This window comes from Lepisosteus oculatus, chromosome 15 (genome assembly GCF_040954835.1).
Source record: "Lepisosteus oculatus isolate fLepOcu1 chromosome 15, fLepOcu1.hap2, whole genome shotgun sequence".
Taxonomy (NCBI): Eukaryota; Metazoa; Chordata; class Actinopteri; order Semionotiformes; family Lepisosteidae; genus Lepisosteus; species Lepisosteus oculatus.
The window spans coordinates 5,756,796-5,771,176 of NC_090710.1; the positions used below are offsets into that span (position 1 = coordinate 5,756,796).

At 37.2% G+C, this 14,381-nt stretch overlaps 1 protein-coding gene across 4 annotated transcripts in view; it reads right to left on the reverse strand.

Annotated features, from left to right (window-relative positions):
• Nucleotides 1-14,381, reverse strand: part of pcca (propionyl-CoA carboxylase subunit alpha) — a 193,249-nt gene that overhangs the window by 149,737 nt on the left and 29,131 nt on the right. For all 4 annotated transcript variants that reach the window (XM_015363424.2, XM_015363423.2, XM_015363422.2 and 1 more), the window contains one exon: nt 70-183. In XM_015363424.2, coding sequence (XP_015218910.1) covers nt 70-183 — 114 coding nt within the window. The remainder of the gene's footprint in view (nt 1-69; nt 184-14,381) is intronic.

The window sequence follows — 14,381 nt, forward strand, 5'->3', positions numbered from 1 at the left end:
TCCGGGGGTTTGAGTTTGGGGTATGTTTAAGCCGCAGTGGCAGCATGACTCTGACTCATTCAGACTCACAGCTTGGGCTCCGGTTTTCCTAATGGCCTCCATGATGGCATCCATGTTAAGGTAGCTTTTGCTGGTGGGAGCCGGGCCAACACATACTGCCTCGTCCGCCATTTTCACATGCACCTGATGAGAGAAAAGAAACAAGCGCACAGAGCTGAAGAACAACAACATAAAACATAAAGCACATGTACACATGCCCCTAAAATAAGAAAAAAAAAACATGGGAATCTAAAGAGACAGAGATGCAGGGGGCATTAAATATATTTATCACAAAGAAAATATTCATAAGCCTTTTCATGTCTGCTCTCCCCCAGTTTGCTGTAATAATTAGGAGCTCTAGGCTGAAATGGTTGTAATCTACAGATTATTTCTTCAGTAAATAGAGATGTTTGACAATGTTTGGAGTCCATTACTTGCAACTAATGTCCAGTAAGTGACATGATATATTACTGACACATTTCAAGGGAAACAAAATATGTTATGCTTGTAACCAACATTGTTTATACATTCATATTGAGAAACCAACATTCATAGCTAGCTCCAAGCTGGCACCCCAGGAAGATGGGGATAATTAGAGTGAATTGACTAAAAGGGATGCAATGAATATCCCTGCACAGCATCAGGTCAGAGCTGTGCACAAATTAAAGCTAAGTCTAAAGAGTTCAATATCAATTCATGTGAACCAGAAAAATATAAGAACAAATTCAGGCTGGCACCTCACCTTATGTATTTAAAGGTGCGTCTTATTTATTTAATCCAGCACGCAAATATGCCTGTGATCCTAGTGGTCCAAAATAAATATAGGCACACTGTACAAGAGCAGAAATTGCATACAAGATCTTGTAACAAAATGCTCACATTTTTAAAAGAAATTCCAGTTGAAGGCAAGTTCTGTGATATGGACTACGGTATCTAAGACACATAATCAGGAATTTAATTTATTCATTTTCAACATAAACAGCATAGTACTGATTCCAGAACGTGCAGTAGTTCATGACTGTTTTACAAACAGGACGGGTGAAAATACTGGAAACTGACATTTCCCTTCTGTCCATAAGGGTCAATGAATTTACCACAGAGCTCAACAAGCTTCTACTATCGAAGAACAACACACGCACACCTGAGAAGAACATGGTGACAGAACTGCAGCTAATTAAGTGACAGACAATTGCACTCAGGGGAGACATTCCTGGGAATTACTGTCAACAACTGAATAAACACTGTAGGGAAGGGGAGGTGTTTATGGGCCAGTTGTTCATCACTTTCTTTTTTATTAAGGTGCTAAAATGAATCACTGCTCTGACTTTTACCTTTCAGCACAGAAATTATATGTGTGTGAGGGTACGCGTGTATATAAATGTCATCTCTTCTCATTTTTTTCTTCATTGAATATTTCTATGATACACTAAGTTCTCTTCTAAAAGCAGGACAACGAATCCCAACTGTCACTACTTATTTTAATCCATTTGCCATTTCGCTCCTGCCTGTTTCACACGTGCCTACCAGGTTGAAGTTTGAAGAGCTCCTTATCTTTAGGGTGTTTTTTTGTTAGAAATAGCAATTTCAGTAAAATGAAATGTAACAGCATCTAAAGTAACACCAAATTAACCAATATTCTTGAACCAACAACAAAAATACTGTCATCTTTTAAAAATTAGAATAAAAGAGACAGAAGTGTCAGGTACTAGAAACAGCAAAGATTAAGAAATCCCCAGGGCCCAGTGGTATTTTACCAATTGTACTCAAAGAAACGAGACAAGATATACAGAAGCCATTGACATAAGTATTTCAACAGTTTCTTAAAACATGGATAGAACCCATGGACTGGAGAATTGCTAATATTGCATAAGAAAGGTGGGTAAAATGAAACTGGGTTGTTGTTCTCTAATTACTTCAAGCCTGACTTTTATTAGATGTAAAATTATGGAAACAATTATTACCACTAATTTAGTAATGTCATGTCATTCGCCAAACTGCTTTATACCGGCGGGAAGCCGGAGCCTATCCAGCAAGCAACGAGCACAAGGCAGGGTACACCTTGGATGGGGCGCCAGTCCATGGCAGGGCAAATGCAAGCCAATCATACATGGGGACAATTTGGAGACCAAACTGGGAGGGGACGCAATTCAAGTATTCAGACTCGTCAAGCACACTGGGAAAGTCAACAAAAAAGACTTCTTCAGAATGAATAGTGAAACGCAAAAGTGGAAGACACAACTGGAAAAGTTCATTTTGTATTCAAGTACACTTAAAACTGAGAAGAGGCAGTTCTTCACCCACAGAATTATGAGACGATGGAACAAGGTAGTCAGTCATGTTGTTGAAGCCACTGCCCTGGTTTCCTTCAGGACATGGCTGGATGAGAACCTTGGACCAATTCCTAACTACCAAGCTGAATGACCTTCTTTCACTTGCAACCATTCTGAACTCCACCACATTGGCATCAATTTAAAAGAAGATAAAAACCAACTATACTGTAGCCTAAAAGAACCAAATAGTATGGATCTATAAGCATACTTGTATCACTGGAACTCTTTCAAAAAACTTCCAAACAGGTTTTTAAGTATAATACTTAACACATTCAGTTTAATACTGTTTTGTTTGGACAGTTTTGCTCAGCTATTCTTGAAGGCGAAAATTAAATATATGAAAAAAGTCTTTCATGGACAAAACCCTATTCCCATCTCTGAGCCAGACCTTAGTATAATACAATCTAGTTCAAGTAGATAGCTGTGTCAGCATGCGTAGGCTGCAAAGGAACAAGTAAAGGTTTATTCCATGCTGAAAAGAGAAGAAAAGAAACATCGGGTGTCACTAGAAGAAGGCTCCACAGCCGAAACACTGTTTCTTTTCTTCTCTTTTCAGCATGGAATAAACCTTTACTGGTTCCCGATACAATCTAGGTCCCGTAGGACTAGTAAAATGGAAATCTAAATATTGGAATTTCTATTTCTTCCACTCTCATCTTTCCAACGTCTGTTCAGAAATATTGCAAAAACCACAGCACCTTCACAATTTTGCAACATTAAGATTTGAAACTATCCATTGTCACTGAATGTTAATTGCTTTTAAGTGTAGTATTTATTGCTTTTTTTTAACTGAAGCCCTAAGAAAGAATTCTGTAAGAAGGAGGGCATTAATTTATGTATTGGCCTTGAGCACGCCTGCTGAACCAAGCAAATTAATTTGTCATAGGATCAATACTGTAGATCCATTTGCTAACTTTCCATCCATCCATCCAGTTTTTAGCCAATACAGGGTCACAGCCTATCCAGCAAACAATGGGCACCAGGCAGGATACACCCTGGACAGGATGCAAATCCACTGAAGTGCGTACACATACACAAACACACCTAAGGTGCCAATTTTCCTAGAAGCTATTTAACCTACCAGTATGTTGTAAGAATGTAAGAGGAAAACAGAGAACCTGGAGAAAAACAAACAAACTCTACATAGATAATACGCCAAGAATTGAACCCAGGCCCCAGCGCTGCAAGGCAGCAATGCTAACCATTGTGCCATCCTAATATTAAACCAATAATGAATAGAGATATTTTGTAAGGCATCAAAAAAAATAGACATCTTACTCTTTAAACGGTCATATATATATATATTGGTTTAATGTACTAAAACTCATAACAACCTCCTCTGCCTTCCTGGTAATTAAATATGCAACAATGGTTGATAAATATGAGAAATATAGTATGATAGCTTGATATGGCTGCAGAAAGTCTTCCGAGTCGTGTCTCCTTTAAGTATCCCTTGCTACCTCCTGAGTGTGAGTTGACAAAGAGCAAGACAACGCATCCACCGGAAAGGAACACGGGCTGATTTTGTCTGCGCAAAGGTGATTTGTATGCACAGCCGATCACTGGGTTTAATCACACTGCAATGATGCCACAGGGCAGCCAAAGAGAGAGGGAGTGTGCTCTGGGAATGCTGCAGGAAGACTCAAGTAAGGGACAAAAAAAAAAGGGCTGGTGATCAACTCAGACCCACTCAACAACTTGCAGCAGCCCAACGCCAGGAATGTCCAAATTTGGAAGCGTCATCTGAAGGATCACTTCCGCGTGACATCAGCTACAGCTGCTGACAGAATTGGGCATCAGTTCTGCCTGATGACTGTAATCCGTCATCAGGCTCCCCTGCAACCGTAAGATCATGACTCAATGTCACTGGGCTGCACGACAGCAGTTTTAATATTAACATGGATGAAAAGATACTGGCAAGGGGGTTGTGCTGAATCCCCATATTCATTTGCCAGTGATAAAAAGCATGTATCCCCACATGCGTGGGTCAAAACACTCTGCACCAAACTGCAATTGGTGTCAAGCCCCAGTTCGCTGTACTGAAAGATATTAAACCCATCAGGCACTTGCAAGAACATGCAAACATGAGCATGGGTATAGATTTAACCCACATTTATTACTTTTAAACTCTGCTATGCAAATTAAAATGCGTGCCCAGTCTTAAGACTCGGAGACATTTTTGCACCAGTCAGATGATGAAATATGTACTGTTACATCATTTCTAGCATTTATAAATCTATCAACCAGTTATTTTAACATTGGTACCGCATTTAACATTTACCAATTATCTTAACATTGGTATTGCATTCATCTTTAACTCATTCTTTGGGATCTGCACGGGTGGTACTGGGCACATAATGAACTGCCTGGTAACGTCAACATCTGCCAATGGCAGCTGGGTACTACACCAATTGCTCAGACATGCTGGCAAAGGGTTTTATGCTGATGCAACTATAAACAGAGAGGAAGTCGAACTGCCATGCACAAATAACTGAAAAAGAAAATAAGCTGGTCCACAAAGTCTTATTTACATTTTTTTTTCCAAACAAAATAAATTTGTAATTTAAACAGTGTGTACCACATAAAATACGTCCATTATTTATTAATGCGGATATTACATGGCACACAGAGCAGTACAAACTAAATAAAGACTAGTAAACTAGTTCGGTTCCGCTACTGTGGAAACATAGGTGACCATGACTTCATGATTTCCTCGGTGTTTATACCGAGCAATAAACACTTTTCAGAATTTGAGGTGTCTCAACTGCAAACATAATGAAATCACCTCCCTTACTGCTTTTTTGTGTGAACAACCTTTAACTTCCTACTGCACCTATGGGAAGGCAATCGGGCAACCACAAACAGTGGATCTGAAAAATGTAAAGACTGCAATATATAGTTGGTCTGTGAATTAGATTATAAAGCAATGCCATTCTACAAATACTTGGAGCAGCCGACTGTGTGAACCTCAAATGTTAGAGACATTTAAAGCTTAGCACACCTCCAGTAGGTGACTTCACACTTGTCTACGTCAGAACGATTTTTTTAAAGTCATGCAATGTTCAAGGAGGAACACGATTATGGGCTATGTGAAGGAGATACAAGGGATTTTCACAGAGGTCCTCATCTTGATACTCATTCCGTTTCATGACAATTAGCCCTAATTCTGGGCTATTCACAATAAGGCACCTTTTCTTTCTAAAAGCTGCTGTCTGGAAAACATTGCTTTTCACAGCTTATTCCGCCACACTGCTATCAGTTTTAATAGTATTCCATGGGAAACATCACAAATTGTACATTTTTAGATATCAAAGCGCTTAAGAAGCAAAGGCATAAAAGCTGCCTTCTTTCAACCTGTCATCTCCGGCATTTTATCCATTGTGACTAAACTCTGACTTTCAGCAGCAATATGCGTATTCATATTTCAGAGCTTTCATGACAGGGATCCCATCTGCATTAAAAAAAGGTTTAACAGCCATGTCAGAATGGTACCATTTACAAATACCACTGGTGCAAGCATTTGATAGGGCACAAATTCCATGTTCAATACTGATGTATTCCAATAATAACCAATATCTGATGCTGGGGGATATCAGACAATAATAAAAACAACATAATGAAATAATTACAGAAGTAAGAAGTTTATTTTTTATACAGACATAATGAAAAATCCAAACAGCCATGTCAGGATTGTGTTTGGCATTGTACTACGTGCCTACTACCAGGCAGGGGTAATGAACAGGAACATGGAGCATAATAACATCAAATAAAAATTATGAAGATTGCTAACCACTGACCAGAGTCTTCCCGGTCACCGGCACAGTGTAGGACATGAACAATCTGATTTCTGCTTCTGTTTTAAAAATCTCCCATTGACATCCTTTTCCATGTCTCATTTGTTGAATAACATTTTATTCTGCATGTGCTGTGCAAAACTGATTAGAAAGAACTTCAGCACAGATGCACCGTTCCCACCAACAGGAAAATATATATATTTTTGCTACGATATTTGCTATATTCATTCCCTATATAATATATTTATAAATATAAGCTAGTTAAACAGATAGTCAAGTGTTCATATACAGTCAAAAACCACCATGTAACTCACTTTGTTAAATGCTACCTATCAAAGCACATAAATGTTGGGGCAGGGTGATATTAAACTATTCAATTGTGCAGCTAATTCAAATCCGCCATTTCTGACTTGGCTTAATATGACACCTGAAGAAGGCTCCACGTCCGAAACGTTGTGTTCTCTTCCTTCTTTTTTTCAGCATGGAATAAACCTATTACTTGTTCCTTTGCAGCCTACGCATGCTGACGCAGCTACCCACCTGAACTACAACAACGCTAAATACTACTGCACATTTTCCTTTGATCAATTTGTTGTGCACCACACTGACACTTACTGTGACTATACAGGGATAAAGCAAGACCTGATTCTATGTCAGAAATTAAATGAGGCAGAGAAGGAAATTATTACATAATTAAGTTTGTAACCAGGACAGATTCAAACATCATTTATGTAAAAACATCAACTGTGAGCAAGCCTACATTGTATAGAAAGTTGGGAAATTCCTACTGCACTTCCGAAACATTGAAATTTGATTCAGATTTATAATCTAACCACAAGATGTTACACAATGTGTGTAAAATGAAAAATAATGTGCTAAAACTACTCTGACAAGCATATTTGGTCACACTTACTTTAGTAATTCTCTACTTGGTCTTCCACACTTGGGATTAGTTCATTCCTTTACAGTTTGCAGCTTTTTAGTAATTTGAAACCAGTTCCTGGCTTCTTTATGGAGGTATCTGTGCCCACTTTTCAACACAAGAAGCTTGGAGTACTGTAGCCAATGTCAGATTCTTTTTTTCAAACTGCAGCCCTCAAGTCCCACAGCACCTTTATGTCATTCAGGTGTCGGGGAATAAGCTGGCAAGTCTCTAACGCAGGTTTTTTTTTTGCAGAACCTCCTCTCCAAACTTCACAGAACTGCAGTGTCATTATTCCGCTAGAACGCAAAACCATCATCCAAGTAGCCTTCTAGCACCTGGTAGCACATAAGACTGTGAAATGTATATTTTGTAGCTTTCATCAATCTATCAACAATATAACGGCTGCAAGCAAATACCCAAGGAAGAAAAACAAGCCCATATCACCAACTTGTCTAATAAAGTCTGAGGAACTTTAATTTCCCATCTTCTAACAATATTCTGTTGCTTCCTTGGGGGGACAAAAAAGAAGGCTCAGAAGCCGAAATGTTGCATTTCTTCTTTTGACTTTTCAGCATGAAATTAACTTTTGCTTTTTCCTTCAACACCACATCACGACACAGCCCTGCACTCAGGAGTTTGTGTTTTGTCTGACTGACCATTAAAATGTGGTTAAACAGATTAATCAACACGATTCAAACATGACTCTTGGTTTTCACCCATGTCACATGTCACTCTTGTCACATTTTTCTGTTTCACTCGTTGATGTTCTCAATTTCATCTCTCAATTATTGCCAAATCCTGTGCAGTAATTCCAAGAACTCTGACAATTCCTTCTTCCAGATTTTACAGAACTATTGTTTGGTCTTCCTGTGGTCCTGTGCTGTTTTATCCTGTATTTTTTTTTCATTAAATCACATCACATCATTGTGAGATCTGGGGACACTTTACTTAATTTTAAAATTTACACTTTAGTATTATACAATAGATCATTAAGTACTGTTTTAAGTGCAACTGTCAATAATTAGCCAAGAAGATGTTTCATGTCTAAATACTTTTATAAAAGTATTAGCTTATGCATACAATGTTTCCATTTTGGAGACATGAAGATTGTTTCTTCATGAAGCTGTACCTGTACTGTATGTACTGTATTTCCCTTCCTTTGTGGTTCTAAACTGTTTTTAAATGCCCATCTACCTGTCAATGACACCAGCAGGGAATCAAACCAACTTGCACATTAAAGACACTGAGTCTATAGTACTTCCACACATTCAGAGTTCAAGAATCTATACAAAAACTTGTTAGAATGGAAGGCAATAAAGTATCAGTAAAGTAAGAGAAGACAACAAAAACTTTGTGACATAAAAAGACATTTTAAGTGTACAAAAAAAACCCAAAAGTAGTTTGTTTGTTTTGTTTTAAATAAGGGCACTGTTTTTAGAGTGTTATATATTTTTTTTCAAAACAAACTTTTTCTGTATCTTCTAATAGGTCAAATCTGAAACCAAAAAGCAAACAAAATGCTTATATACCTTCATTTCCAGGGTCCATAAAGAGTAAACTGCCTTGGCTGGTAACAATTCTATTATCTGTCTCTTATTGGTGAACAGATTCTTTGTATGTAGAGCTGCAGTTAAGGGGTTTCCCCTGGGAGCCTATGAGCTCAGCAGGTTAAACTGTCAAAGCTTTTTTAAGGACTGATTGTTAAACCCCCTGTAGCTTGAGGTAAACTGACAATTTTCCATCAGCAGGGAATATGACTTTATTAGCAATTTGGAGGGAAAAAGGTGTTTTAAGGTACTTAAAACAAGTGGAAAAAGTAATTTTGCTTCCATGTTCTTGTCAGTACATGCCAAGGTTACCATATTCAATGTACAATTAATCAACACTTGATGCTATAAATGTCTGTTTGAGGCTTGAGATAAAGAAACCTATCTACAGTAAGGTCTTTGTTCTTTTGTGATATCAATGCAAAGTTATGATATGCGCTTTCCTTCAGCAAAAAAAAACACCAGAATAGGAATGCAGTAAACCTCAAAAACTAAAAGTTCTATGGAGTTTAAGATATTTACAGTACTGATATCATGTGATGAAAGTAAATCTCAAACATAGCTTTAAAATGCAGCTGTTCATGTAACCTGAAAAAGCAACAGATTTGAACTTCAAAATGTAAGAAAAGGTTGTCTTAAAAGTAAATTAATCATTTAGAATACAAATTGAGATATTTGCAGCTGTTCTCCTATGACTTTATTTTTAAGTTACTCAGCAACCTAAAACAAGACAGATGATCTTTAACGGGTTTTTTGGAAAGAAAATATCTCACATGAAAGACAAGACTTGCTGCAGACACACTTGCAGGTCTGAATAACTGCACAGGACAGTAAAGAAATTTCAAGTCTCAAAAAGCACAATTTATCTCCATCAGGGAACAAATCTCCTGATGTCTCAAGGCCTTTCTGTACCACCATCACTGTGATATAGATGGAGGGCATAACGACTTTTCTACAGAACTTAAGTCTAGAGAAATAGTGTCATTAACACATTGAACTGGGTCAGGCAAATAATACTAGAAAGACAGTCTTGAACTGCTTTTTGAATGCTTTCATTCAAAAGAAAAAGGACCTCTATCTTGGCAATAGGATGAGAGTTTTAAGCGCAGTTAAAAGTGGAACAGTGCAAGAACAACTTCTGTATTAAAGAAAGACTAGGTCTCCGAATGACATTTTCTACTGTAAATTTGTTACAGGGCAGAAGTGAGACAAAGGAACAGACAGTGCTAAAAACACTTTTTTTAGGGCTAAGCACAATCCCTGTCTGTCACAAACTTTTCATTTCCAAAGTCTGACATCTGTTTCATGAACATTACCACAGACGTCTATCAACATAAAGTGTTTTTTTGCTTGAGCTCACGTGAGATCAATTTGGAGATATTGTTAATACCAGTACAAAGACACTGTGCACAGGAGACAACACCAAGCACAAAATAGAGTAGGCACAAGCTAAAAGTGTTTTGGGAACTTGGTCTTGTGCACAAAGCAGAAGCTTACATGGACACTCAAGCATGAGGCTGATATTTAAGACAAGGCTAGACATGAAAGAGTCCCCAAAATGCTCCATGCAAATAAATAACATAAAAAAACAGTAGATTTCAAAGCTCAGTGTCATAGAGGTCAATAGCATGTTTGGCTTTCCTCACAGCCCAGGATCTAAAATGTAATGAATTATTTAAACAAAAAAAAAACAGCCTGAACCTAATCATAGTAAGTTTGCTGTATGGTCTGACATAGAGTCTGGGGGTAGTTAGGAACCAGCATGGGAGCCATTTAATACAGCCCTTGATTAACTCATCGCCTGTCCATTTGTCCTACAGACATGTGCTAACATGTCATAATCGTCATAATTCTCATCATCCCTTGAGCTAACCCACCAGCTCCTTGATTAGTACAAAATTCCCAGATGGGGGATGGTTATTGCTTAATAATTCCCCTTAGCTTCCTGCCACTATACCACAGGCTCTTCAATTAAATACAGAATCTCTAAAGAGCACAATGAATGTGGACAAATTCTTATTGGGCTTTGTGCTCTACTCAACACTAACAATTAACAGGCATAGTAACAACCCCCCACACACCTATCCATGCTCACTTAATGTACTGCATCTATTATTTTCTATTCCATGCATCTCTTTAAAGGATGAATAGAACAAACAAAACATTAAAAAGCGTTTTAAAAAATCTCAGTGCCATAACCTACTGTATAACACAGCAGCCTTCAAATAGTTCCTTCCATATTTTAAGGTTATGACAATATCTGTCATGAATATGAATCCTTTCATGCAATTCCCTGTCCTCCTGCATCTTTTAAAATGACTGTCAACAGTGTTTCAGATATATTTGTCATATGTAAGAAAGAGCTGGCTTCTAACGAACCGACAGTCTGGGAATAAATCACCAGAGACCCCAGTTGGCTTCTTTCACATAAAAGCAGTACTGGAAAGTAAACGCAATGATTTCCTCTGAAAGTAAGAAGTTGTTTATTTTATTAAAACCTGTTTTCAGATCATGCGTTTCCAAGATAAAAATCTGAAGCAGAAGAGCATACTTTCTCAACTTGGCTTTCTGAAGCTTAAACAAGGTAAACTATTCTAGACCATTTTCTACTTCAACATCTTAAACAGAACTCAAACAGCCAGCTTCATCATTCCTGTAATTCCACAAAACAGTTTTTGCAAACAGGCTATATCCCCCTTTTTTAAAAAAACCCAAAGGAGACATAAGAAAAGTTAATTAAATCTGTTAATTAAAAGATCTCTTCCATATGTAACAACTTGGGATAATGTATCTGTAATATTAAACACCAACAGAGGCACACTGAAAATAGAAAACTGTAAAAAGCATCTTCTCTTTTTCTTTGCTAAACACAGGTTATATACTTCTTTTCAATTGATTTACATTTTAAAGGAACACTTCTGTGAGTACAAGAAATCATCTCAGATGTAGCAAATACTGCACGTTAATGGAACTCCTCAAACAGGTTCTATGTCAGATGAACAAAAGAACTCTATTCTCTCATTCAGTTCTCTCTTAGAATCTGCCTTCTTCTACAGCACGGTTTCTAAATACAAAAAACAAAGAATCCTATTTCATCACATACTGTCAACATTTCAAAAGGGAAAATCTTTAATGCATCTCTTAGTAATTTAATTTACATGTCTTAACAATCAATCAAGGTCAAGTAAACCTTTTCGTACGGCAGGGTGGTTGGTGTGGGCGTTCCTGCTGTTAATCACGACATTTCCAAGTAAAAAGGGCACTTAAACAGAGAGGATGACGTGCATAAGTGGTCCAGGCCACAGCTAAGTCTTGATCAGCTCATCAGAGAGCTCCTTGCACCCCACTCCAGTTTAATGCATTCTATCTTCATTTACCTGATCATTAGCTTCCCTTTTTTTCAGCTGGAAACCAACAAACACTAATTACTTTGACATCACAAAGTCATATCTGTCCCCACCACCTCCCTTGACAGCGGGGGGAAATTATCAAGGGTAAGCATGACAATATCTTGATAAACGATGACTCGCATCACCTAATTGTCAATCATCCATAAACACTCACGCAAGATGCCACTCAATCTCATTACCAAGTCCTAAGGGTAGAAGTACAATGCTCTAGAGAGATGCATAAAAAAAAATATAGAAAACAAGCAAGTTACCCCTTTCATATTTATGGTACAGAATCATTGGGCATATTTTTGTAAACATCTGGTAGTTCCACACATAAATGCTTGATTTCTGCCACTGTAAAAACTGAAAAGTATTATTTAAAAATAATAATTATATTTCAATTTTCTATTTCTTTTATTTACAGCTACAGTGAAAAGGTATGGAACCTCACAACTGACATTCACAACTTCATTACGTGGAATAAATATTGCTCAACTACAATAATGTGACATGCAAACATACGAAAGGTTACAAATAAAAGGAAGCCATTTTCCCTGTATGTAGGCTGTATTGTTGTTGGACATTAATAACAGCCCGTCTCTTCTTGACAGAAGCTAGGGTATCATGTTTAAAAACATGGCTTGATAACATGTCCCATTTTCTCAAACTCTGGGGGTAAAAAAGAGCCTCTTTGAATCAGAGAATTTAGATTAACTGTATCAGGTCCCCTGTTAGTCTGTGCTGTACGTTCAGTGTCTGCTCCAGAACGCATGTGGTTGCTCTTCTCTGGACTGATGCCAGCAATGCAATAATGGATGCAATACTTTTTCTATAATGGGATGACCATATTGTACACAGTATTCTAAATTAGGCCTTAATCGTGCTTATACAATTTTACCCTTTTAACAAAATATACTAAGGTTCAGTTTGTATTTTTTTTACTTCCCCACATAGTTTAAAAGATGAAAACTGAGTCAACTTAAACACTTAAGTATTCTTCATAAGTGCCCTCTTCACACAGTATATAATACACTTGTCTACACTGTCACTTCTGCACACTGCTAGGTGATGGTCCAGTCTTCTAAAACAAGATCGTTGATATAAATTAAGAACAATGATCATAGTATAGATCGTGATACTCCACTAACTACTGTACATCCCCCAGTCTGAGTATTCACCCCTTACCTGTATCTTTTGTTTCCTGTTTAGTAACTAATCAATCCAATTAAACGCTTGCATTTCCCTGAATGACTCCCACCTGCAATTTGGAATTTCATCTTTTATGATGAACCTTAAATGCCTTCCGAAAATCTAAATATACCATATAACTTAGAACTCTAAGAAGGTGGTTTGGCAAAACTTTATATTATTCCTGCATGGGTGATCATCTGATTTAGTTACAACAATTGTTTCCATAACCTTAAATTTAACAAAAATAGACTTATTGGTCTAGAATTACTTGATTCAGTTTTCTCAATCATTTCACGGATGGTTACTACATGAGTAATTCTGCAGGCCCTGGATACTACCACTTTTGTATTCAGGAGATTGTAAGAAGATTGTAAGATTCCTAAATACTCATTCATTCTAGCACTGTGGCAGTTACGATTTCTAGATTAATTGTATAATACAAAACAAAAGGTCTTTGTATTTTACATGACAGATTCCAAGGGGTATTTTAAAAATAAATTATTAGCATCAAGGCTACCAGGTACCAATAACATGTCAAAAATAAATAACAAGGCTGTTTTAAATCCTCTGAGATTATTTTCAGCAATCAATTCAGGGCTCTGCTGAACTAAGAAAAAAACATTTTTAAACATAGCACTACATATTTCAAGTTTTCACTTTTTTAATATCGTTTTTAATTATTTGGATTTGGCTTTTGAAAGATTACAACTATGCACTCTCACCGGGATACATATTTTATGAATCGACATCTGTGAATTTCGACTTTATGGGCAACATCCTATAGGTCCCTTAACAATTTAAAAATTCTTGAAAGTTTATGTTAAACACATAATTAGTAAGTAGTACAGTGAGTTCCTCCCATAGATGAATAGCATGCAGTAAGCGCAATGAGGTCAATACCAGCATCCACCAGGGCATCTACCCTGTTACATTTAGTCTCGCTTTGGGTCTTAATACAGTGATTAGGTGTTAATATTTTTTTAGTTAAGTAAAATGTTTTTATTTATAATTATGTGCAATAAGTCTCCATGTGCATTCATGCAACAGCGGAGAAACGTACTTCTAACATGCGTCAAATTTGGGATACATAAAGATTGGTGGACCAAATCCCTTAAGTAATTCACAAAATGACTTATTTTATTGTTGTGCTAGCTGTACCACAT